This window comes from Manacus candei, unplaced genomic scaffold, assembly GCF_025592945.1.
Source record: "Manacus candei isolate 608988 ecotype Guabito, Panama unplaced genomic scaffold, ASM2559294v1 h1tg000033l, whole genome shotgun sequence".
Classification (NCBI taxonomy): Eukaryota; Metazoa; Chordata; class Aves; order Passeriformes; family Pipridae; genus Manacus; species Manacus candei.
In genome coordinates this window covers 1,487,916-1,514,669 of record NW_026138081.1, presented here as the reverse complement: position 1 = coordinate 1,514,669, position 26,754 = coordinate 1,487,916, and the positions used below count along the sequence as shown (strand labels likewise).

The following is a 26,754-nucleotide window of genomic DNA, read 5'->3' as shown; positions in this document are numbered from 1 at the left end:
AAAAATTTCAATATATGGGTTAATAATTACATATTAGTAGAGGGGTTTTTTTTAGCAATGCCAGGACCATGCTTTTAAATGGCAAGTCTCAGCCGTTGTGAAGTCCAAGGTAAAGTCTTGTGCCCTGAAACACCCAAGAAATAGTATTATCCAGTATGACACATGCCTAGATATGTCTTATTGTGATCATAATATAGCCTAAAGGTAAGAGTACAGAACAATCACTTCTGTGTTATTTTTTTCAATGTTGTTTATGTTTCTCTACAACAAAGAAAAGCTTCCGCTAGAATTATTTATATTGTTGATCAATAGAACTATTAATGATGGTTTATAAATTCACAAGACAAGTTTTAAATTTAGCATTGCTTTAAAAATGAAATCTATTAGTACATTAACTTGATCATGTTTCCTCACTGAAAAGCCAGTTCATCTTGAAAAACACTTTTGGAAAAGCAGAATGTACCACCACGACATAAGAGATACTTAAAGTGCCAAACAAAAGCCATGACTGTGAACCTCCAAATATGAATTAAAGGACTAATGTTTTCTTGTGCTCAGGGCTTGCTGAAAGGGTAGTGACTGTCCACATTTATTATCAATATGACCTGGAAAGTTGAGTACTTCACACCTGCAGACTTGGCATCCTGTAAAACCACCTTGGAGGATCCTGCCTTGTGTCTTTCATTCACATTCTCCTTCAGTCAATGGGACTTCGGGACACAGGTTTGGACTTGAAGATACTGAGGTGTCAGCATGAAAAACATTGTTGACAGAGAATCCCAGCACTGAAGTGTTTTTCTATGAACTTTTGGTCCCCCTAATAGGTGAGTTCTACAGAACAGCCCTTCTGTTGAGTAAGGAATAGAACTGGTAACACGTATCTAGTCTTTTAGACCTATTTGCTGTGTAGTCACAATGTAGGACAATTTCCCTTCTAATGTACTAGCATTTAAGTCAGTGGTGAAACAACATTTTTTTGTTTTGCTTTTTGAGTTTATTGGCTAGCTCTGATGGGAAAAGCAGAGTGAGTAGAAGCACGTAAACACAGTAAGATAGCTAGATGTATATTTTAGACATAGGGTCTATTGTTTGGAATTAAAACCAGTCTGTGCCCTTTAACACCATTACCAAGGAGAATATGCCACCTAATTCACCACAAATATAAATCCCCAGATTCTTTTATTCTAACACGGAAAACACAGTGATGTCTGAGAACTTGTTAAACCTAGATGTTGTCCCTTTCCTTACACTTCAAAAGTCCTATGGGGACCATTTTCTCTTGTGAGAACTGGATCTTCTCTGCAGTTTTACTGTGAATCATTCTGCTCAACCGGACAAGACTTAAATGGAATATTAAGATTTTCAAAATTATGAACAGAGGGAAAAAATAAAATTAGAACAATCATGGAGGATTCACCTTCGTAAAATAGTATGTATTGACTAATGTATGTTCCCTAACTTACCTTATACTTGAGTTTCATTAGCTTCCATTAGTGAGGTAATTAATTTAGCGGGAGAAATGAAAGGAACCAAAGAGATGACAGCAGGCATGTGTGAGAAAGAAGTCAGGTGTAGGTCTGTAATGGTGGGCAGTGGAAAAGTGTTTTCGACACGCATTTTGTAAATGTTAAGAAAGTGTAAAGGAGTGAATACAGAGGAGTGTATGCAGGAGACATGTGGTGCCTTTTCTACTGTGTTGTCCACGGTTGTGTCCTGCAGTCCAAGACAACATGTGTAGCTTTGAACACTTGCAGTGAGGGGTTAATATAAAACCCCCTAAACTAAAATGCTTTCCGGTTGGGTAGAAAATATATATATCTTCTTAGACCTAAGGTTTCTTAGGGAAATGTTGTATCCAAGGACTGTTTCGTGAGCTGGAAGTGCTGTACTGAACCTCTGGGGCAAATGTTTGCATTGAATTGTTGAAAGAGTCTGAGATTGGCAACGCCACCCTGCCCTTGGCTAATGAGCCTTCCCCAAGACAATATCAAGTGCAATTACCTTTCAGGGAATAACAACATACCAAAGAACCATGGACTCTGCAGAGAAAAGCGAAACACACATTCGTAGGTAGAACCTGTATGAATTAGCATTAATTATCCAGTAGAGACAACGGGGTTGCAATAAGTCTCAGTTCCCAAATCACACCGTAGATCACAGCAAATGTGAGCTACTTATAGAAAAAACATTTGCAAAGTTCAGCTTGCCCTAACACCCCTCCTCTCTCCGTATGCTTCTGCACTTGAGTTGTGCTTGGGGGCTGCGCTTCTGGGACAATTTTCCTGACCGCCAGCTTTGAGGTGATTGGAGAGATGATAAAGTGGGTTGCTGGCAGCTCCTGAACGTCAGCGGTACAGTGAGGCTAATGCAAGGATTCATTCGAGGTTTCACAGGTGTCGACGTGGTCAAGGACACCAAGCTTCCCTCAAAAGTGCTCAAGGAGGTCTGGCTACCGGGCAGCCGTCTGCCCTCGGCTGCAGAGCCGGCAAAATCTCGTCCTCCGGTCGGCTGGTTCTCCCGGCAAAGGTAGAAAGTGGGAACAGTCCTAGGAGACGAGGTTTTGCTGTACACATTCCTAGGAAGGAGATCAGGGGAGAAGGCGGGAAACCCGCATATTTTGGGTCGAGAAAATTGGGAAAACGCGAAAGTGCGCGTCCAGCGCTAGGGAGATGCAGGGGGTTGCCGGCTGGCGCCTTTGTGCCGGGCTGCGTCTACCCGGGGCGGCACGGCCCGTCCCGCTGGGGGGGTTGCGCGGGGCGACGGCGGGGCAGAGCGGGACGGGCGGGCGGCGCAGCGCCCGCAGTCCCCTGGAGCCCCGGGGCGCCTCCCCGGGGAGCCGGGAAACCCCGCCGCAAACTCTTCGGACGTGAAAACGGCGCGGAGCGGGGCCGGCTGCTTTGCTGAAACCAGGCACACGTATATTGAGTTTGTCAGGGATCATAAAATGCGAATTGATTATTCAAACAGCCATTGATTATAAAAGAATGCTTACTGCGGCAATGGGAAAGGTTAAAAGGAAATTGACCCTCTGCGTACGTGACATAAAGTCATTAGGTAAATGAGATATTCATACGGGGTGTAATCAAGGTCATGCTAATTTTATTTGCGGTATTCGACTCAAATCTCGAGCTTCGTTTGGGGACAGTAAATTGTCCCCGAGGGAAATGAAACGCCAGGTAGACCACAGGTGCCGTAAAAAAAACCCGTAAATAAAAGCCGAGTGGGGCAGAAAATTTCCCCGAAGCCCCGTGTCCGTGGTGGTCCCGAACGCCAGGCCCAGTCTCAAGCCCGGGGAGGCGGCGGAGCGCGGTCTGGGGCCCGCGGAGCTGCGTCCAAGATCGGGCCTCTCCGCAAAGGTTTTCTCACCTCGGTGCTCCCAGGTCCTCTCCGACCGGGGAAAACTAGGAGTGGGAGCAATGTCAAAGATCCTCGCCATTCCCAGACAGGATGAGAACGCGTAAAAAATTAGATTTATTTATGCACATATTTATCCCCTCTAATTATAGAAATTAATCCTCTTACTTATGACTAAAAGGTAACGTCTAAGGCGTCCCTTTGATGTTTAACAGCATCATTTGTGGCTAACATTCCAACTGATTAAGGAATAATTGTTGTTAAATGCTTTACAAGTGGATAGTGTTTAATTGAGAGGCATTCATAATTTTACGGCTTACCACAAAATGAAACGTAATTAAAAACGCAGGAACTTCCAAGTGATTTTATTCCAATTATGTTTATTGTTCAGACTAATTACTGCACAAGATGGGGTACTTTTCCCCATCTCTAAATGGCACACGCTTCCCAAATATGCTCTTGCAGGTTTTTCTTTTGCAGGTACTGGCTTGGGACGGCTTTCTTAAGCCTCTGTTCCCCCCACCCCCAGCCCTCCATTATAATTAAATGCTCCAGTCTTTTTTTCTCTCCTCCCTGCAACACCTTGGGATGTGAGAAAGTGATGGCAGCTCTCTTCCCTCGGAGCTCGAAGCAATTGTAGAGGGGCTGATGAATTTCTTGAAGAAACGCCACACACTGAGGAAACCATCTCCTAGCAGGATTTTACAAACCAAAGTAAACAAAGCACCCCAGGGGCGATTTCCTCCTTTTGCGCAGCACACTTCTCAATTTACCTCAGAAGGGATCACAAACACACATGAGAATTACATCAGAAATCATACTTGGTTTGGGGAAGATATTCTGGATGAGAAGGAGCAGAGAATTTGAAAGTGTTCAAAGGAAGGGATGGTCATTAAAATACCTGCCAGGCGCACTGCCATTCTTCTAACCAACCTTCCCTCTTCCCTGTGAACTCAGAAATCTCTTCAGCATCTATTTAAACATACATATCCCTGGGAGAAAAAAAAAAAAAGGAAAAAAAAAAAAAAGAAAGAAACCAACCTACACACACCTCAGGTCCATAACGCCTTTAGAACAACCTCATCCTCGGAAAGGGGTGGGGAATAAAGTTACTTGCCTAATTTTACTGTTTGCTCGATCTAAGAGAGTTTATTTTGAAAATGGGTTTGTTTATTTATTCCTGAGTTTCTTCATCCCTCAGCTGGGCTCTTGGAGAAAATTAGGGAGTTGTCTGAGACCATGCTAATGAAAAATCAGTGCTTACAGTTAAAGGTAATAATCAGATCAAATCAGACTCTGATAAAATGGGGGGGGGGAGGCATCAAATGTCCAATACTGCTTCCAATTTGCTTTCTTCGGGTTCCTAATCATTAAGAAAGGATCACACACATATTTATTGCTCCTTTTGTCTCCTTTCTGGCAGGATGTAAACCCCTGTGCATGTGTGTGCATGGTTTGGGGGGCTATTGCACTCTCCAGGAGGGTTGCAGCATTCACAGGTGTGCTCTGGCTTGTCACTGTCTCCCTCCTCAGTTTCCCAATTCTCCTGCAGGGTTTAATCTAGGTGTGAGAGTAGAAAAGTGTTTAAATCCTACTGAGGAAATAACCAGGGAGGAGTGGTGGTGGTGGTGGTGAAGGAATTCCCTCTTAAGGCAAGTTAGAAATAGCTCAAGCTTTCCAAATGGATGTTTAAATTGGACATAATGGAGAAATACCTCTTTTTTTTTCTTCTTCTTTTTCTCTTCAGGTATGAGTCTTGAATCCTCTCATTAAACTGACACAGATTTCCAGAGATGGAGAAAAGGAGGGGTATCTGGGGTGGACATTTTATGTAAATGAGCAAATCTGAAATGTATTACAAATCCACTGTAATAAAACTGACAGTTTTGACAGTATTGACAACATAAATATATGTTGGAACACAGCACTTTCAGACACTTAACCGATGAAGCAATAAAAAGATTCGACTACAATATTTCAAATAATCGACATTGATGTTTTGATACATCATTTTTATACTTCGAATCGATCTATCACTCTATGACCGGTCAATTTTAAGTAAAAATCTGCTGCAATTATTTACGCTAGTGCCAATGACGACCTAATAACTGTTTTCAATTAATTACAGCAAAACTAAGCATTATGAGGACTAACCAGTCGCATATTCCATTGTACGGCATTTCTTGTATGGAGAACAAATACATATATGTATATTGTATTCTCTTTGTGGGATCAAAAGAAAGACATACAAAGACAATCACAATCTTAGGGGGAAAAAAATAAAAAGCAACCTCTTTTTGAGAACACACCACTGGCTCTTGCCACATACTTCTAGGAAACGCTATAATATTTTGTCAGCTCTCTCAATGCAATACCAAAGCGAGCTCCTAAGACTTTTTTTTTTTCCCTTTTCTCTTTGGGCTGTGCGCTGAATCCCGTTTCAAACAATGGGCCGAGCAGTTCTTGAAAAAAAAAGGGGGGGGGAAATTCATGCTTCGAGTGATCGCCTGCCTGTGTGTTGTGAGAGTCTCTGGATCATTTCAAAAGAGGTAGGAGTATATTGTTCTCTCCGGACCAAAAACTTCTGTAAAAATGAGAGCGCTCCTCTTCTGGAGTTTTATAGGCAGCTGGAGAACAAAAGGGGATATTTTGAGTGAGCGAGAGCAGAGCTCTGAGCAGAGTTTGGAGCCTTCACGGATTCTCTGATACCCACTAAACTCATTTAGTTTGCCCTAACTGTCCTTTTGGTTATCATGCCATACTAGAAAGAAGGATTTTTTTTCGTGCTTCGGGCTTCTTCAAAAAAATGCAAAGTAGATTTTTAACTATCTGGTGGAAGCAGTGGTGGGGGGTTTTTTGTTTGGTTGGGTTTTTTTCTTTTTTTTTTTTCTGGTGTATAATGGAAATACATCGGCTGTTTATGGTCTTCATTTTCACAAACCTCCCAGCCTAAATAAAATGAAATTTTAAAAAAAAAAAAAAAAATCTCAGCTCTCCTCTGACTTTAGCGTTTCATGTGCACCCGCGTGAGATAAACCGGGCAAACCCGACGGGGTTCATCTCTGCGCCATTTCCCCCAGCGGGTTTCGCCCCACAGGCATGGGATGCGGGGAGGGGGCCTCATCAAAGTCTTGCGGGAGTCGCTGAGTCAGGGACAGGAGTCCAGTGGACGCGGAGCGGACCCCGTCCCCGGCTCCGCGCAGGCGGCAGGCTGGGCCCGTGGTGGGTCCGCGGGCTCTTGTTGGAGCCCCGCCAGATAGCGCTAGAGGGCTGCTGATGGCATTCCGCGCCGCAGCCGGGGGAGAGGCAGCCCGGAGGGGGGGACATCCCGCAAATGCCAGGTTAGAGCCTTGCAACCCGGGGAAGGAGGGGGAGAAATAGGGTCGGGAGAGAAGGACGACCCCGAATCGTTCTTGCTTCGTGTAGGTTTGGGGTTTTTTTCCTTTAAAAAAAAAAAAGGAGGGAGGGGAGAAAGAGTTAAAAGCGAAGTTAACAGGTAGGTAAATGAACCTCCTCCTAATCCAGCTCCCAAAGATCTCAGTCATACCACAGTCGAGGTCAAGAAAAGTTCACCGTGATGGGCTACCATTGACTTTCTGGACTAGAAAGATTTTCGACAAATAATAATACATTGCTGAGCGAAAAGCAAAGTATGCTACTGGCAGGCGGGGGGATCAGGGTGAGAAGCTAAATGAACCCAGTGATCTGCAGAAGCTAAAACGTGCATGATTTCACAGGGGCAACCGAGATGGGACCTCAAAAGTCTTGCAGCTGCGGGAAGTCGGAGGCGAATCAAAGTGTGCTGAGACGAATAAAAAGTGACTGAAGTTGTAAAAAGCAACCGTAAGGGCAAAGGAGAGTGTGCTAAGGAGTAGTTTTGGCTTTTAGCAATATGAACTGTGGCATAATCCTGATTCTAAAAAGGAAAAGGTACTATTTAAACCCCACACTTTGGCTTGTGAGCAAAACAAAAAGGAAAAATCCCGTGGATTTCACTACGGGGTCATGGTGATGTAATCCCGCATCCACATTTTAACAGGCAGATTGTTTTCTTCATTAAATATGACACATTGCCTAGAACGATAGTTCGAGATAAAATGCCAGTTCGAATATGCAAAATTTTTCACTCTCTTCCGCGATATCCTTAGCCCGTCCATAGGGAGCTTTGCCTGCAAATGTAGTCTATGTGTTACGGAACACAATGGCATCATCCAAAAATACTTGAACTCAGTACACAAACAAACAAACATTGAATAAGGTTACAAACGAGATTAAGGTTCAAGTTATTTGTTTCTGTAGCAAGGCGTCAATTGTTCTAACAGATGTAGGGACGTTAAGAGGATTTAAACCACGCGAATTTAATAAACCAGATTAGCAATAGGTGCTTTCCACAAATGCCAAGAACCGGAAAGTAACTCTAGCCTAAATTACCCCCCGTCCTGAGCATCACCTACAAGGAGAGCACAAAATTTCCTACAGGGTCCAATAGGATTTTGTGTAAGCATGGCTTATTTCCTCCAAAAAACTTTCTATTTGCATTAAATCTTGCACTAAGCACACACATGCATGCAAAACAGCAGTTTAAGGTCTCCGGAGGGATTTATTCTTGAAATCTGAAATATTACCTGTTGTGCCATCCGCTTTTGCAAGGCTGTGGAAAAAGAGAGAGAGAGAGGGAGGTAGCGACCGAGCGAGAGAGGCATGTCTCAAAGCCAGCAAAGGACTAAGATGCCACACTTCGGAAAGGCTGATTGAAAACAGACTCTTCTTAAGTTTTAGAGGATTTTCTCTCTCACTCCCTCCAAGGACTAAGAAGCCGATTTAGGAGTTTGAAGGGAATAGGTTTCAGCATCCATATTTGTTCTGGTGCACTTGTAAAATGCGATTTGAAGAGGATCTTTAGCCCTCTGATTGTCTTTGTATTGTTTTTCTTGAAACGGATCTTTTGCCCTTAATGAATCCCCACACAGCTGGACAGCTCCTGCTCGGACACTGAGAGCGCTAACCCCAAACTGACCCCAATTTGACACCACAAGATGAAATTTTACCGCCTGTTAAAACCATTTCCAGCCTCGGCAAAAGGAGCTGGCGGTTGACTGAGATGCACTTCCATACCAGACACCTCATTTCTCTTTGGACTTTTGAGCCGATCTATTAAAACAAAACAAAACAAAACAAAACAAAAAACCAACAAAAACCCCAAAACAAAACAAAACAAAACCCCGAACACACACAGACTCACACACCCCAACTCATCTCTCACACTTGTCCTGAAAACAGCCTTCGCTGTGAAAGTGATGCAGGAGAAATGGAAATTAAACCATTTTAATTTTCCCGAATTGTTGTTTTTTAAACAGCACCAGTCTGAGGGGGGGGGGGAGTAAATAAAAAATTACCTAAGTATGTGAAAGCCCCCACCCCCTGCACGCATGTGTCCCATTTTCCTCCGAGTTCCCAACAGCATCTTTGTTAATAGCTGAGTACTTTCACTTAAGGGCGCTAAATTGAGATTCTTTTTTAATGGCTAAACTGTAACGCTTTATAAACCATGTTCTCTGTGTGCTTTAATCCACTGGGATAGCAAAGAGGAAAAAGGCTTCAAGTCTTTTCACATGGAAAAAAAATACGCAGGAGGAACATGAAAGCCCTTCATTTACTATATGCAATTTCACTTTCTATCAAGTTAAAATAATTTCTTAAGTTGGTCTCTGTACCAGATTACACACATGCACAGCAGGACGAGACAACGCAGGGGGTTAATTAGTTTAGGAGGGAAAAAAAAAAAAGAAAACAAAAATTAAACAAGTGAAAGGAGCAGCATTGAACAGTGCAAAAACCTTTGGCTGCTTTTTTTCAGCTTTGATTTTAGTCTGTTTTCTAACAATTCCTTAGTCAGGAGAACCGAGATCTACAGGGACTTCTGTGAAAACAGAATTGCCAAAAAGAAAAAAAAAAAAGTGTCTAAAATTATATTCTAAGCGATGAAGTGATTTATTCTATGGGAGCCAAGTCATCTAAAAACTTCTTTTCTTGAAGAAAACTGATGAACTTTTACAGCTTGAAGTCTGAACAAATACATGGAACCTTCAGTGGAGCTAGATTACTTTTGGACAACCAGGTTATAAGGAAAGACCCCTTCCTTGGTGATATCAAAACTGTTTTAAAAGAGACACACTTGTATGCCTCAAGGGGCAAGGCACTGCCTCGGTTAAAAAACAAGTTTGGAAGCTACAAATATTTGAACCACGTCCTCTAAGCTGGCTGCATCACAAGCAAATGATTCCAGGCAAGTTGAGAAATCTGGCATCTCTGGGGCGCGGGGGGGTGCGGGGGGGAAAGGAAGGGGGAAGGAAGAAAGAAGGAAAAAACGCCAAATAACATTCACCGATTACTAGATCTCTTAAAAAAAAAATCTGTTAGAAAACTACCGCTGTAAAAGTAGGAAAGGATTTGCATAACCTACTGCTCTGTAGGTCTCCGCACACCCAAAGGATTAGCCAAGCATTCATTACCATGAATATCTTGAATTACGTTACCGATTTATACGACAGAGTAAAAAATACTGCACAAGAAGGCTGACTTTTTCCCTACGAAATGAATCGACTTAATCACTGCTTGAAAGAGATCTACATACTAAGGGCTCTTCTACTCACCTCTCTTTAAAGTCCCGTGAAAGTCAGTCACAGCAATTCGGTTGCTCTTGGGACTAGCTTTAATCTTGTAGATCCTCTAGGAAAAAAAAAAAAACAAACCGGATCTGCTCTCCGGCTTCTGGTGGGTTTTAAGCAGGGTGCAACTCTCGCTAAAAGTAGGAGAGGGACTTTTCTCCATATTCCCCTCATATTTGTAAATACAGCCCTGCTCTGCAAGGCTCGGCTCTAGCGGAACACGCAGGAATGCCCACTGGCATTTGTCAGCCCTCCACACTATCTTTCTTTATATGTGAGGGCTGATTTCCCGCAGACATCATTGTTATGATGGCTCATTTAATCAAACTGTTTAATTGCTCCGGTAATCACTATCATCATCACAGGTACTCAATCATTCATCATTTTGGAGGGGTTTATTGACCTCTGGAGCTCATTCCCTTCGCCTATTAAAATCAGGCCAAATATCTATACCCATCCCTTGAGTCATTTTCCTAAAGTTTAAAAAAAAAAAAAAACAAACAAAAAAACCCAAAAAACAAACAAACAAAAAAACCAACCACAAAATCAAAAACCAAAAAAGTCCAACCAAACAACAACAAAAAAAAACCAGTGAAAAGCATCGTCATCATCATGAAAAGCAAAGCAAACCAAAATCTAACTGAATATCATTTTTTCTGCCGTGTATTTTCAAAAGCCATCTATGTATGAGGCCACATTCACAATCGGGTACATAATCATTGATAAATCCCACTATTAACGGGATAGTCTGTTTTAGATTTTATGTGCAGGGGACCGTGAACGAGGGTGGGGGGTTGGGGAGGACAAAACTGCAGCAATCGATAGTTTGACCATCGCTCCTCCCCTAAACTTCAAGCACCCCCCATGATTGATGATCCCGGGTAGCTTTGGTAATTGACTGCTCTGAGGTAAGGCATGGTATAGCTCCAGCGAAGTGATTGGGCGACAGAAACGCACCAAAATTAACTCGTGTGTGTGTGCGCGCCTGTGTGTTTGGAAAAGTTCATTTGGTGCTCAAGGGTGGGGGGTGCATCATCTCACTTAATTTGCTAAATAACCCCACTGTAATTAGCACTACCATTAGAAGGCATTACCGAGCTAATACTCCGGCATACATTCCACAAGCGCAACGTCGAAAAACGTTGAAGTCCTGCAACACACACGTAAATACAGCGCTCACCGCCAGATCCGCTCAAAACGAACATGCAAACAGAAATCTACATAACATCTGGATCTCTCCTACAAAAGGCTGAGCATGACTTTGTTTTTAAGCCCTTTACAAAGCCTGGCAGCCTAATCGCAAAACTAAAGGATTTCTCCCTCTTCCCCCCGCCTCTTCCCCCCTCCCGTCCCCCCCCCCCCCAGACATCCACAGCGTGCTTGATAGCAGAGATCAGTTAATGAAGAGCGGTGCCCAACACGGTTTGAATGAGGCGTTCTCTCCATGCCCTGGAAAATTAATTTTTAGAGGAGCACAATGCGCTGTCAGAGGGAAGCAGCCCCGCTCTCGGCACGGCGGGCCGGCGGGGCCGGGGGCGCGCGGCGGGATCGGGATCGGGATCGGGATCGGGATCGGGATCGGTGCCGCCGCGGGAAGAGCAACTTTGCGCGGCCCCCCCGCGCGCTGTAGCTCGCAGAGCCCCCGAGCTCGCGCACGGCGCGCGGCAGCGGCGAGAGCCCGCGACCGGACCGAGCGGCCCCGCGCGCGCGCCGGGCGCCCCACACGGCGGGCACATCGGAAGGTATTCTGCTGCTCAAATAACGCAGCGTGAGCCGGCCCGGGGCCGGGCTTCTACCGCACTTTTCTTCTCGCTCTCTGCAGTTTCCCCTGCCTCTCCCCCCTCTCGCACACACGCACTCTCCCCGTCCTTCCTCCCCTGCCTCCCTCCCTCCTCCCTCCCTCTCTGCCTCCCTCCCTCCTCCCTCCCTCGCTCCCTCCCTCCCTCCCCTCTCGCTCGCACGCTCGCTCGCTCCTTCCTACACGCCGTGCTTCGCTCGGGGCAGGGGCTGCTGCGCGGCTCCCCCCGCGCGGCGCCGCGGCCGCCCCGCCGCCGCGCTGCGCATCCCCGGCGCTCCGCCGGCTGGGGCGCCCCGCCGCCCCGCGCCCGCCGCCGCGCCCCGCCGCTCCCGCCGCCGCCGCTCCCCGCCGCCGCCGCCGCCGCGCTGCAGGACTGGCTATGGCCACCACTACTTCCGGGTTCCGTCACTTCATTCTCCCGCCGATCAGCGCTGCAAAACTGAGCCTCTTCTATAAGGCAGCCGGCAGCCAACCTGCCAACACTTACTGACACTCACTCATCCCAGGGAGCGAGGGAGAGAGGGAGACAAAATACCTGCCGGGAGGAAAAAAAAAAAAAAAAAGGAGAGAGGGGGAAGTCCGGGCTTTGCAAACTATTCAATTTTTCTTCGCATCTTTCCCCACCCCCCTTCACAGTACTTAAAAAAAAAAAAAACAACCAAAAACAAAAAAACAAAAACCAACAACCCTATAGCGATCCTAAAAGGCAAAACCCGACCACGGAGTTCCTGGAAGAAGAAACCGGGGTTAAAAAGATTCCTCCTCTCTTCTTCATCATCATCAACCATCATTCATTCACTACCTTGACATTCCCTGGCTTTGATTGACAGCTGGAGTGGCAAAAAGCCATGAGACACGACAGTTTGGTTACATGTGGGTTGCTGACGGGCCGATCGTAACCTTCAGTTTGGGGGCTTGACAATTTTTTTTTTTTTTTTTTTTTTTTTTTTTTTTTTTTTTTTTTGCGTAGAGAAAGAAAAAAGGAAAAAGAGAGAGAGAAAAAGGAAAGAGAGAAAGAGACAGAAAAAAGAAGAAAACTCAGAAACTCATCGTGGTTCTTGACTGTTTTTTATATATTATTGTTGTTATTGTTGTTGTTGTTATTATTATTATTTACCCATATTGGAGAATAGGAGAAGCCTATAAGTGGGTTGGAAAAAAAAAAAGGAATCTTCTTCACTCTAAATCACTTTCTTTGCTGGACTGGGATATTAAATATACGACACATCCAGGAGTTTATTGGAGCGCAGACTGATGGCGCAAAGGGTAGGTTTAAATCTCCAACACTTACCTATATATAAATCCTCTCTTAAGAGGGGCCTGTCCGATTTGCTCTCCTCTGTTGCTGCTGATGATGGCGGCCACTATTAAAAAATAGCAGCAAAAAATTATTCACTGGCTTTTTGTGTGTGTGCATGAGTGTCTCTCTGTGTGTGTCTCTGCAATTGTTCCACGCTTTTTTCCTTTCTAGCTTTTCCCCCAGCAGAGCGATTTCCCTGCTTTCTGCCTGCTCAGTAGCACGGGTTTCACAGGGGAGAGCTTGCTGCTGCTCCTGCTGCTGCTGCCGCCGCTACTGCCACTGTCTAGCAAAGACTAAGAAATACATGTGTGTGTCTGCGTATATATGAATGTATATATATGTATACACATATAGCTGCCTTTTTTTTTTTTTTTTTTTTGTCTCTGGCTTTGACAAGGACAAGGGGAATTGCTACTAAATAATGTTTCTGGTAACTTTCAGATTATTTCCCCCTTTATCTCCCCCCCTCCCCATGCACCCTACCTTACCTCTCTCCTTCCTAGTGTTCATTTATTTACCTAGTTGCTTTTGATTCTGCTTGTTTATTAATTTTTTTTGTTGTTGTTCTTTCTCTCTAATGCAGAGTAACTCTAGTTTCTCTCCTCCGTTTCCTTCCTTTTCATTCCCGTTTCCTTGTTAGGGGTTCTCCTGCCCGTGCTGAAGAGGACCGTCTACCCACACACACGCAGGCAGGCATACACGCTTTCCCCCTTTACCTTTCCCCGCACCCCCACTCCTTCCTCAGCCTCTCCAGTCCCTGCTCCCGGTCCCAATTGATTTCATTTTGCGCATTTCTCTCTCTGTTGTGGCTGTTCTTGTTTTGTTTTGCTCTGTTTGTGTCTGTCCGGGTGCTTTACTCTCTTCTGACTTTTGTTGTTGTTGTTTGTTTGGTTTGTTTTTTTTTTTTTTTTTTTTATTCCCCTCTCTCTTCTCCTCTTTCTTTTTCTTTCTCCTCTTCCGGCCCATTTTTTGACAGTACGATGAGCTGCCCCACTACGGCGGGATGGATGGAGTAGGGGTGCCGGCGTCCATGTACGGGGACCCCCACGCCCCCCGGCCGATTCCCCCGGTGCACCACCTCAACCATGGGCCGCCGCTCCACGCCGGACAGCACTACGGCGCCCACGCCCCGCACCCCAATGTCATGCCGGCCAGCATGGGCTCCGCTGTCAACGACGCCCTGAAGCGGGACAAGGATGCGATCTACGGGTAGGTGCCGCTGGGCCGCCCGGGCCCGGCGCCGCAGCGCTGGTGCCCGCGGAGCGGCCAGGGCAGAAGCGGGGCGGGCGGGCGGCAGGGGCTCCCGCGGGGCCGCGGCGGCAGCGGCAATCGGGCCCCGGAGTGGAGTGGGGCGGGAGGAGCCCCGGAGGGTCCAGCGGGAGGGCGGTGGCCGACCAGCCGCCCGCTCTGCTGGGAGACCTCCGCGGTGGCACCGCCGCGGCTGGCGATCTCGGGACGAGGGCGATCCCAGCCTGACTCTTAGCTGAGGTACCAGCACCCACGAGAAACGGGTGCTGGAAAAACAGACCTCTCGGGGAGAGAGGCTAGGCTTGGGGGAGGTGGTGTTACCTTGTTCTTCCATTTTTCTTTTTTATTTACTCAGGGTTTTTTTCTCCCCCCACCCCCCTTTTCCTTACCCGTGGGGTTTTTTTTGTCTTTCTTGGAAAGGCCACAGTTAGGAGTTAGAGACGGGTCTCACTGCTTTGAATTTTAGTTGGAGAAGTGTTGTTCTGGTGTTCTCCTCCATGCCACAATACCACTCTCCCAACTTTGTAAATAAAGAGCTATTCACAACGCAGAAGATAGTAAGAATGAAAGGGATTCGCTTCTTGCAAACAGCTCTTCCCTGAGATAGAAGACATAAATACATTGGGGGCAATGAAATGAGTTTTCTACTTAAGAAAGAACATGAGGAAAAGAGACACATACCCAGCAAAACTCAAGGCACCAGGGCATTACTTGGAGGGAATGACACCAATTCCCTTCAATTCCTTTTGGAAAAAATACTAAATGATCCTCAAATGAGAGCTAGTAACATCTATGACAGAGTGTGGGGCCTTGATCAGACACCAAAGGGGAAAAGAAGCAAACGCATGATTACTACTTAACACGCAGATAATTTTTTTTTTTCTGACTACACCAACTATGGGAAAATATTTCACGAAGTGCTCCCTCCCTCCGCCCCCTCCCCTGCTCACTTATCTGGACAGATGGTATTTTACTTGGGTGTGCTTCCTAAGCCAGGAAACTTCACCACATTTTTGCTAGCAGGCCCCTTGAAAAATAAAATTACGTATTAAGGAGTTTGCAGTTTGCCTAGCTGTGCTCTCGTTTTAGGTCATAGCTGGAGGGTAGGGATGGGATCTTCCACGTTTTGCGGTATGTTAAGCTGTGGCAAAAATTGTAAGCTTCCCAGCTGAGCTGCTGCTAAGCACATTCGGTACCTTGTGCATTTGGAGGAGCGGTCACTTTTGTCCTAATCTGTGAGGACTGAACGGGGGATGCGGTTCGGGTATTGCAATTTCAAAAAAAAAAAAAAAACAAAACCAAAACCAAAACCAAAAAAACCCCAACAACCCAGCAACCCAACAAAAAACAATCCACTACAAACCTCATCATTTTTATTTCAAAATGTTGTTCTCTCCTACTCTGCCCAGAGCATTACTGCTAGGCTATAGAGTGTGGCTGTGTCCGTGTGTCCATGTCTGTGTGTCCATGCATTAAAAAAAAAAAAAAATACTTGTTGATTAGAGTTCTTCTTTCCCCCTCTCCCTCCACCCCCTCCCTTCTCTTTGTGTGCCACTGCCCGGTAGGCACCCGTTGTTCCCCCTCTTAGCTCTGGTCTTTGAGAAGTGCGAGTTGGCGACCTGCACGCCCCGGGAGCCCGGCGTGGCCGGCGGGGACGTCTGCTCCTCCGACTCCTTCAACGAGGACATCGCCGTCTTCGCCAAACAGGTTCGGCACCTCTCCGCCCGCCCCTGACCCTCCCCAGCGCTCCCGCCGCCTCCTCAGCTCCTCGACCCACACGGACGGGTGCTGGCAGGGGTAGCACCCCCTCCCCCTCGGTGCCCCCTCTCCGGCGGGGCGGGGGTGCGCGCTGGTGGCCCGGCTGGCCCTAATTCCCCCTCCGCCGGCAGCTCCTCCACGCTGCCAGGCTGGGACTCCCGGCCCTCGCCCTCCTGCATTAGTGATAGGGAAAGATAGCTGTGGCCGAGTTTTGGAGGCAGAGGGAGCGGGAGGCAGGCAGGAGACCCAAAGGAGAGGGCTCCCGTGTCACCGGCGGCCGGCTCGGCGCCTGGCCGGCAGCTTCTCTCCAAGCACGGTGACCCAGGGCGATCAGTCGGATTTTGGTAGCAGCCGGTTTTGTCACACGGGTTTTTCCCCCTTCGAGTGATCCGGTTACAGGGCTAAAAAGAGAAGCTGTAGTTCACGCCGCTTTTCCTTCTTCTTGCAGGTCCGCGCCGAAAAACCACTTTTTTCTTCAAATCCAGAGTTGGACAATTTGGTAAGGCCTGCTTCCCCTTCCACCCCACTGCTCTCTCGTCCTTCCCGACCCCTCTGCCAGCTGCCGGCAAGCGCCCTCCGCCGCCCGAGGCCGGGGCAGATCGGTGCGGCGGGGCAGCGGCTGCCGGCCCAGGCACCCGGGCTGCGTGGGCAGGGGAGCGGGGCGCCGGCCGACCGGGGAGTTGCAGTCAAGGGGCTTCAAAGAGCTGCACTCTTAAAAAAGAGCCAGGACAAACTCTCGAGCCCTATGCATTGCAAAGCTGCGTTTGAAAGCTATGGGAAGCTAAAGTGAAGGAAATAACTTCTTAAGAAGAGAGAGATGGAGAATTCTAACGTAATTCTTTTGGTAATGTGAATGATTTCAATATTCAAAGTGCCTAAATCCGCTTGTAAAAAAGATGCTAAACTATTCACACACTCACCACCCTTTCTCCTGCGGGCCCGGGGAATGGAGGGGAGTGGGGGTGGGAGCGTGTGATTGACTTCTCTGCGGACCCTCAGGGATGAAGGCCGGGGTGCTGAGAAGGGAGCAAGGAGAAGAGGAAAAGGTTTTCTCCAAGATCGCGGTAATAAAGCGCTAATCACCGCTCCTGGAATAAATACGATAAAAATCAAGTGCTTAGGTTAAAGTTGATCAAAATTGTTGAAGCGTGACCAATGAGCTAAAATCCTGGATAATGACTGCGCGCCCTGACAATGCCCTTCTCCCCCTTGCCCACTTGGGCTCGCAGCTCTGCACAGCCCCCGTGGTCCTGTCTCTCACGTAACCTCTTGCTCAAAACTTTCTTGCAGATGATCCAAGCAATACAAGTACTAAGGTTTCATCTTTTGGAATTAGAAAAGGTAAGAGCCACGGAGATGGGCACGGGGAATGCTATTCCCTCCCTGTCGTCACCTCCCCCACCCCGCCCTTCCCTCCCGACTGGACTGACTTGTAAACATGGCCAGAGGAGAGAGGGGAAACGCAGTGTGACACTATAACCTGTACCATCAGAACATGTGACACCCGACAGGCATGCCCGGCCCAGCCTGGCTTTTTTTTTTTTTTTTTTTTTTCATGTGTGTGTGTGTTGTCTAATTTAAATATTTAATATGTTAAACCCCTTCCATCCTTATTGCCCTTTCCCTCAGTAGATATTCTTTTCCTCACTCAGAAATAATATGTTTAACAAAAAGATATGAAATCACTCTCTCCCCTCTCCAGCTCTGGCAGGCGCATTAACCCCAAGCAAGCACTAAATGTTTGGAAGAGGCAGGGGCCCCTGTGCGGTGTGGGCAGGGGGCTGTGTCCTGGGATTAGAACGGTTCTAACCACAACCTCACCGAGTAGCTTCGTTTTACTGCTCCCGACCATTTAGACCTTTGTTTTTAGCCCCGGTTTAAACTAATCCCGTCCCGAGTGACTAGTTGTACCTGTCCGGCTCGTGTATGCTCCGGAGGTACCGTCTGGGTCCAGCTCCCAGTGTTCTGATGTTATCATCAAATCTGATTTTATTCTGCGCACCAGTCCAAGCCCACTATCTCTCTCTCTAACTTGTTGCTGCGGCAAGTCTCTAGAGAATAATATGTGCCGCAACAATTTCTCTATTGTTTCCTTGCCTTCAACTATTGTCCCCCTTAATTAGAGTTACTTGTGGAGTAGAACAGAGGGTTGTCCTTGCTACCAAAAAAAAAAAAAAAAGTTGTAATATGATAGTTTGCCATTATTGATACTATTATTCTTGTTATTCTTTTCAGGTTCATGAATTGTGTGATAACTTCTGCCATCGGTACATTAGTTGTTTGAAAGGAAAAATGCCAATAGACCTTGTTATTGATGAAAGGGATGGCAGCTCCAAATCAGACCACGAAGAACTCTCAGGATCTTCCACAAATTTAGCCGATCATGTAAGTCCTTCTGTTTTCTTTATGGCATTTTTTGAGACTTTAACCTGCTTAGAGGACCTATTCCCAATTTCCTTGCTTTGCTGCTGTTGTTTATTAGTATTATTACTACTTTAACCTCTTGCAAGCTCAGATCCCATCTTCACACTTTCTTCCCTCTTGCTTTGTAAAGTTATAGAAATTCAAAAGGTTCCCTCAGTTTCCATCTGTAAAGCATCGAGTTTGGAATGGTTTGTAAAGTTTCCTGGTCTGGGCTGCTTGGAGAGCTAGCAAATTGTCTGTTTGATGTGGGGATAGGTGCTTTCTCCTCTTCTTTGCCAACTTTGTAATCAATGCATCAATGTAAGGAAACTGAGACAAGAAAGTTAGGGAGAAAGTTTGCTGATTTGCTCCCCCCTCCCCTCTTGGGGGGATGACAAGTGATGAGAATTATTGGCAATACCACACTGCATTAAAAAAAAAAGGGGGTTAGCACATTAGAGTTTCCAATGCTTTTGCTTTAGAGCAACTTATTGTCAGAATATGGACTTATTGCCAAATGCCTGAAGCATCTTCATAATAAAAGACAGTAACCTTGATGAAGCAATTATTAACAATGTATTACAGAAAGCTGGAGAGATTGATGATTGAGTAACCATAGGTTAGCGGTTGATTTTAACACTTTAGGAGTTGGTGGATTAGTGTAATGTGTGTAGGACTAAATGTTGGTGTGCGTGGTGAGGAGAATGCCTTTGTTTTTCCGGGTTTTGGAGCGGCTCTTGTGATCCTTCAAAAGATGTAGATGCAAAGAGACTTCGGGATGTGAACGGAAAGATTGCAGCTGGTACCACAGAAAAGGGAAGGAATAGCTCTGGTTAAAAAGAGTGGGTGTGAACTCTAGTTTATTTATAGGAATGCATCCCTGGGGGGTAAAGGGGTTTACACAGTTTTAGATTCAATTGAACTCCTAATCTAAATGATACAGTCTAATATTTTAGTGGTTGAAATATTAATTTAACACCCTGTGTGAAGTTAACCATGCTTTCTGCACAGGCGCCTGCCTTTATTTCCCAGTGTGTTAAGAGGAGTAGCTGCAAGCCCAGGGAGAATGAGCTTTCTAGGAGCTTTTGTTTCCTTTGAAAACATGTTGTTTGTGTGAGTATCTGATAATTACATTAGACCTGGACTGAAGCTGAATTGGGAGATAAAATAATAATAAAGTCTTCTAATGTCCCCCTTCTGGCACGACTTAGTTATGGGAAATATTTTGGGACCCAAGCCTTAGCTTTCATTTTCTCATTTGTATTCAGTAAACATTGCAGGACAAGGTTTGTGCTATGTTTTACATTTCAAATCTATTATTTTGAGAGAAAAAGGTATGCAGAGCTTCCTGAAAGTTTCTCTGCTTATCAGCTATCTCACATGTAGATAATAAACTCCATGAATCATGACACAATTTCAGAAATATTTGTATCATGGCATTTTACAACCCTAAATTAGTGGGCATAAGTATCCTGGGAGAATACTAGAAAAGAAATTGAAATGAGTGGCACACTGAAAGATAGTGATTCATTGTGTAAAATTTAGAGAAACAGAAAAAAACTAACATGTTTCTCCAGTACAGTTTCTTTACAAGCCTGTGTTTCAAGTGGAAGTGTAGAAATGGAGCATGCTTATGTTTATATTGAAGAGATTAGATAAACTAGCTTGTTTAGGGTTCTGGCAGATGGCAAATGCTCAAGCCAATTTGCAGTGCTCCATTATAATATTTAAATTCACACACAATGATAGGACAGAGGTGGAGGGGGTTAGCATTTTGATAATTTGGTAACTATTATCATCCCTAAGAAGAATCTGTGGCCCCAAAAACAAACTAAAATAAATATGACAACCCATTTATCTTGCACCCGTTAGGGTTTACCACTTCATTGGGTATTATAATTTAAAGCCTTTTATTTCCTGGAGATTTGAGCTATAACATTTTTACTTTAGCCCCCTGCTATTTGTTTTGAAAGGAAGCAATAATTTGTGCAACCAGAACACCAACTGGGAAATGAAGAGCTGTATCACATAGTTACATTTTATTCATGCGTTTTGGGAAATGTGTCTCCTTATTGGATTTTTTTTTTTGTATATTAGCTTGTTTTCCTGACAAAACTTTAACACTTTTTTATAGCTTAGTCAAACTACCATGTTTTATATTTGCACTGTACAAGGTTCCAGCAGGAAGAAATCCACCTTTATTCATAGAGAAGGAAAAGCTTAAAAAAATGGTTAATATAATCATGCAAGTCTATTTAAAAATGAGCTATCATTTCTGAACATCTACCTGGAAATGTAACAGTTCAAGCATGCAAATTTGTCCAATTTGACTCTCCAGGTTTATTTTTTTCATTTGCCTTGATATACATATTTAATATACAGCCTCAGGCTAGATCTCATTTGGTGAAAGTTGGTGCAGGGGAGATGATGAGCCACTTCAGAAGGACAGAGACAGCGTGTTGTTTCCTCTGTTTTATGTATTGGCCAGCTATTCTGATCCACGGGTCTTCCCCTCATGGTTTTATTTGCACATGAAATACTAGGAGCATTTCAACTGATTGGCTATGAATAATGATAGCCCAAAAGAAGTGTAGGTTAATTTGTTGTGTGCCAAGGTTTCTCTTGAGGAGGTGACAGTTTGTGACAGCTGTTTGACACCCCAAAAATCCATACCCCTCTATTCTTGTTAAGTGGTGTAAAGCTACCCTCTGTGTGTTTAACATGAGTATGAGAGGTAGTAGTGGTGACAGTGGCAGTGCTGAACTAGGAACTAAGACAGCTCTCAGCTTTATTGGTTTGCTAGACATGAAAACCTGAAAAAGGGAAAGTAACAGAAACAGTTGTAGGATTAACCAATATTTATTACCATATTACCTTATTACCATATTACCTTATTACCATAAGACTTTAAATGAGGTACTCAAGTAGTGCATGCTTCCCCTTTCAAAATCCACTGCTCTACTATTTATATCACCTAATTGGAAACCAAAACCAAAATCAACAAAGGAATGAACTCTTCGGAGATATCCCTGTGCTGGAAAAAGGAGACAGCTGTAAGTGATTTTGCTGTACATGTTTGGTAATAAGTGTGTTTATCGAATTTTATTTTAGTGTGCTATTAACCGTTATATAATATAGTCAGTGCAAAAGGTCCAGGGACTTGGTAGATCAAACAGAGCAGTGCTGGCCACAAGAAGATGAAACTTTTGTTACTACTCTGCTGTGTTTAGTAAATATAACAGCCCACAACTAGTGTTTGAAATTTTAACACCCTCAGTTTTTTTTATTGCTCTGAGGTATTAGCTGTAGATGGGAAGAAGGTAATTACAGCTACGCCCTGGCTGAACCAGATCAGTTAGGGGAGAAAAAAAACCGATAAGAAAAGAGGAAAGAAACCTTTGCAGCTGCAGTTCAAGTTGAGTTTCCCAGCATAGACAATTTATTATTGTTTAACATAAACATTCTGGGCCTTATCCTGCATTCTACCTAAATATCTTTTCAGCCTAAAATATCTGTTGAGATTGCTGAAAGATACTTTTTTCTCTTTTCAAGTTATTCAAATCTGAAAAATATAATGCTTGTAAAATTTGAAGATTTTTAAACTTTTTTGAACATATGATAACGTTGTGTACTTTAATTACATTTCTTTTGTACTTTGCTTCACCTGATGCCACAATTCTTCCTTTAGCACAAAACTATTTGCAATTCTCCCATAGAAATTTATGGCTCCCCTTCCACTGGCTTTCATGGGAAGCAGATCAGGGCCTCAGTCCTTTTAATATTTGTTTATGTGTTCTAGTCAATTTGCAACTCAGAGGTAATAATATACAGATCATAATTTATAAAATTTAATTAAAAATGGATAGAAATATCCATACATCTCCTTTATAAAAAAAGACTGTTGACAGATTAGAAATCCAATGCCTTAGCTGCAGAAGAGAAATATTAGTCTGAATATTAAACCTTTCAGTTCTCAAATGAAGAGATACCTCTATTCTGTACTTTTGGACATCCAGACAATTTACATTTCTTTAATATTTCTTCTCAAAGAGTGGTCTGTGCAAATTCCCGACATCTTGCAGATAAGAAAAAATAAAAATAGAGTAATACATATCTGTTACAGTTATATAATTAAACCTTTAGGTAAGATTTCACTGAGTAACGAAACAGTAATTGGGAGCCTGATGCTACAGTCTCCAGGTACACTATACTTTTATGGACTTCAGTGGGTGTTTTGAGAAATGCAGAATCAGACCCTAAAGGTGCTCTTTCTGTCTGTAGTGTGTCAGAAAGAAAACTAAATAGCCAACTGCAACAATAATAGGGCAAACTTCTTAGGATGTGGCTTAAGACTTCTGACCTTGTGGTAGGCCTTGTGCTTTCTGTAAGGGGCAAGAGCATCAGGAACTTTCCAAGACTGGAGATATTGTGCATTTCCTCTTTTTGAAGGGCCAAGGTATGCTTCAGTCAATGGCTGAAGTCTCAAATTTGAGTCTGCAGGTCAAATTTTATTATTGTAATTTTAAACTGTGTTCTCACAAACTGGACCAATAATGTATTGCACGATCTATTTGATGATGGTGTTCCCTCTTTGGTTTGAGTTGTCTATCTGTCTAGATGAAGTGTAGCCACACAGAATGACGTAGAAGTACAATTAAAAAAACCAAGAAACTTTTGATTTTTTAAGTCTCAGTTTCTTACTAGCAGGGGGATTATATGTACAATTTCTGTCTTAATTAGAAAATACAAAGCACATAGCTTTTCAGAATGCTGCCACATTCTAGGGTGGTCAAAAATTCCTCCTGACACTTTCTTCAATGCAAAATCAAGGGACAAGAATTGAAACTTTTATATATATATACACAAATATCCAATAGATTCCAATGCCTTGTGTTTTGTTTAAATTGTGTTATTCTGGTACAAAAAAAAGCAATCATATTGAGTATGTATCTGTAGAATAATATACCTTAGTAATACCAGGAGTAGTCTTTTTTAGAAAACATACATGTTGTGTCAAATTAGAGTTTCTGATGGCTCATTTGCATATTGAAAATTTCTTTACACAGTAAGTTTATTATTAATGAACTCCACATGGTCTCTAAGACACCATCCTGAACTTTTTACTCACAAAATATAGATAGACACAGATGCACACACAGAAACACATGTGCATGTATTAGTTACCATGTCCTGCATAGTCTATCATATTTTTGTATACGGTGGTACCTAGACACAGATTTTTGGGGTTATCAGTCATATCAGTCATTCCACTGTGTTTACAGGTGTTACTTGTAAGAACAAGGTGAGAAGGATTTGGCTTGTATTTGAGGATAATAATGCCATCCTTGTCAAGTAGTTCAGTTCAGTTTTACGTTTGCAAAATTAATTTACCAGACCTTTGAGTCCAACCACCTTCACAAAGAATAAGCTCTATAGCCATTGTAGGTTCTTTGTGTTTTATTTATTCCTTCAAGATAATGATTTTGTCCATTTCATCTGATAAAATTATATCGGGGCCTGATCCTGTCACAGTTGTATACTTAAAACTTCAGTTAATGTCTGTGAGTCAAATCCTGCTCAGCTTACTCACATGGGTATCACCTGGCCTGGTTGATTTTACTTCCCAGTTATAAATAAGAAGCAGATTCCTTATAGTTAATTGAGTCTTTAATATCCCCATAAAAAGCAGTATGAGATCAAAATCAACTCTAGCAGGATTACATATACTCACAAAAAACTAGCCAGACTTCACCCAGTGGAAATCTTGGGCATACAGAGTAAGAATTGTGATTTATCAGAAGATGTTCCCATATCAAATTTCTCTGTTACAACATCTCTGTTCAAGAAATCCTGTAGCAGTTAAAAATTCTTGCGGTTTCCAAAAGATTTTCAACATCAACAAAAGAGTAATGTATCAGATAGACTTTGTATGCCAGGAGACTCTTGTCCTTTCTGTTGCTCTTTTCTAGATTTAGCAAAATTCAACGGTGGTGCTAAATCTTTTTTTTTTTTTTAACTTTCAAGGGAAAAAACACTGGTAAAATTGTGTTTTCTAGGGAAGGCTGTGTGTGTAAATGAGAAACAGTGGATAGCAGTGGAGTGATCTCCTGTGGCCCTGCTAGTACAAGCTTTCCCCATATTGTCTCCTGCTTTTATATTAATTACAACTTGCATTATCAGCTGCGAGTGTGTAGCCCAGCAAATAGAAAATACTTTCCCTGGAGACATAGCTTCTTGTATCTATTTTCCATCTCCTTCTATTGTGCTCTACTCGGTATTCACTGCTTTTCTCCTAGTAACACTGCTCTTTAACACAATTAGGTAAGAGCAAGAGGAGTACCATATTTGACTCCCAATTATTAAAACTACTGGGAATAGATACAAGTGCGCTGTTCACTTTCTGTGGTATCTGGCATTAGTTTAGGTCATATGTGTGTGAAATCTTTATAGTATGCACACATATACAAAATAGGCATTTGCATTTTGGCAGACATCATCCACACTCTTCAATGTGTTTCTGCAAAGTATATTACTAAACTTGCAAGAAGAAACAAGAAGCCACGCTAGCAGTTTGTGTAATTTATCTGAAGTTAACTGTTAGATTTATTTTTTCCTTTTTTTTTTTTTCCCCCAGTGTGATGACTTAATATAAATTTCATTGAAACTAACAGAAAAATTGCAACTAACATCAGCAGGTTTTAGGCCAGGATCTCTTTAGGTACCCAAACTGTACTAATAAAGTGTTTCCAGTGGAGAAAATTTTAGATGTGTCATTTGGTCCCGGTTTTGGTTTTGTTTTTTTTTTGTGAAGACACGCATAAAGCAACTACTTACGATTAGTCATTTGGCCAAGAATTTTTTCATGAGGGATGCAAGGTTGGAAACAGTCTAGGGGAGAAAAAGAGAAGTTCACTGGCACGTAACAATGATCTTAGTCCAAAGCAAAAGAATGCGACCTTTTTATGAGTGTGTAAACTCCACTCCTAGAATTATTTGTAATTTTTTATAATATTAAAGCCTAGCTATTTCCCTCCCTTTCAAATTCCTCCAATATTCTACTGTCACATCTAGTAAATATCTTATATTTTCTGTCCTTCAACAAAATTCTGCCAAATTGCTTCCTCAAGAAAACTGTGTCACAAGAAATACATTTAATTCCCAATCAATACAGTCAGTCTTTCTAAAACAGGGTCTAAAAACTGAGGTCAAGAACAACTCAGCCTGGTAGAGACAGCAAGTGTTTTCAGCTGTGTGGGAAGTCTCCTTCAGTTATGGTTTTGAAACAGAAAGTCTGATCTAGCTTTTGAAATATTGTATGATAGATTTTGATGACATTTGCCTTAAAACATAGCTGAACTGTTATCAGTCAATTATTGTAATTTTCATATATGTGATAAGGAGCTCCAACAGCAGTTAATGTAAGAAAGCCTGCAGTACACAAAATTAGCATAACTCACGGTGTTCCCTGAAAAGTTTAGCCTAGGTGAACATGTTGCAATTATTACCTTTTCTAAAAAAAGGTTCCAGCATGATGCTGTTGGAGGGCTAAACTCATGCTATGCTATTGTTTCTTTCCTTTTTCATGTATTTCTTCTAGCTCTTTATCTGATTACCATCCGGCAAACAGCTGACACTAAGAGGCTGCAGAGGGCTGAAGAGCTCCTGTCTGCTGTTTGCCTTCAGCTTGAAGCTATTTGAGTGGCTTCCTAACTCAGAGATAAAAAGAGAAGCTCATAGGCAGAACTGTGTTTTAATCCAAGCTGTAAAGAAACTTGCTCAGTTTTTGCTTTTATTTCCATCTGAACTTTTCGCTAACCTTATTTTCAACTTTTTTGTTCTTTCTAATAACATCTGGGCTGCTTCAGCTTTCAAGACTTCTCATCTTTCTGTGTTTCTCTCCACCTGACTCTGTAAAATGATGGTAAAATGTGGTAGTTGGTTTGTTTGTTTGTTTTGTTTGTTTTTTTCTTTTTTTTTCATGAAACTGTGGGGGATTACAGTATTAATAGTGATTTCTGAGACTTAATGCGATAACCTTGATGAATATAAAATCTTATTGTTTGGTGGCTTTTTTTCATGTTGCAATTCTGTGTGAGGAAAAGTAGATCAGTCTTCTAGGTTTTGGAGGGGGTGGTAATTTTGTGCCATAAGTGCTGTTGTGCTGACAGGTTATGCAAATTTCAGACCCTGACCTGTCTTCTGATTTTACTCCTATCTTCCTGCTA

At 43.4% G+C, this 26,754-nt stretch overlaps 1 protein-coding gene across 14 annotated transcripts in view; it reads left to right on the top strand.

Moving 5' to 3' along the window:
- The first annotated feature begins 11,386 nt into the window (after window positions 1-11,386).
- MEIS2 (Meis homeobox 2) overlaps window positions 11,387-26,754 on the top strand; it is a 172,747-nt gene continuing 157,379 nt past the window's right edge. For 2 of the 14 annotated variants that reach the window (XM_051791804.1, XM_051791802.1), the window contains exons 1-7: window positions 12,780-13,086; window positions 13,518-13,550; window positions 14,097-14,329; window positions 15,934-16,075; window positions 16,575-16,625; window positions 17,417-17,467; window positions 18,362-18,511. In XM_051791804.1, the coding sequence (XP_051647764.1) occupies window positions 13,542-13,550; window positions 14,097-14,329; window positions 15,934-16,075; window positions 16,575-16,625; window positions 17,417-17,467; window positions 18,362-18,511 (636 nt within the window). In that variant the 5' untranslated portion in view covers window positions 12,780-13,086; window positions 13,518-13,541. Of the gene's footprint in view, window positions 11,765-12,776; window positions 13,087-13,517; window positions 13,551-14,096; window positions 14,330-15,933; window positions 16,076-16,574; window positions 16,626-17,416; window positions 17,468-18,361; window positions 18,512-26,754 lie in introns of those variants that run through there. The other 12 variants (XM_051791798.1, XM_051791796.1, XM_051791795.1 and 9 more) reach the window with 11 other exon arrangements.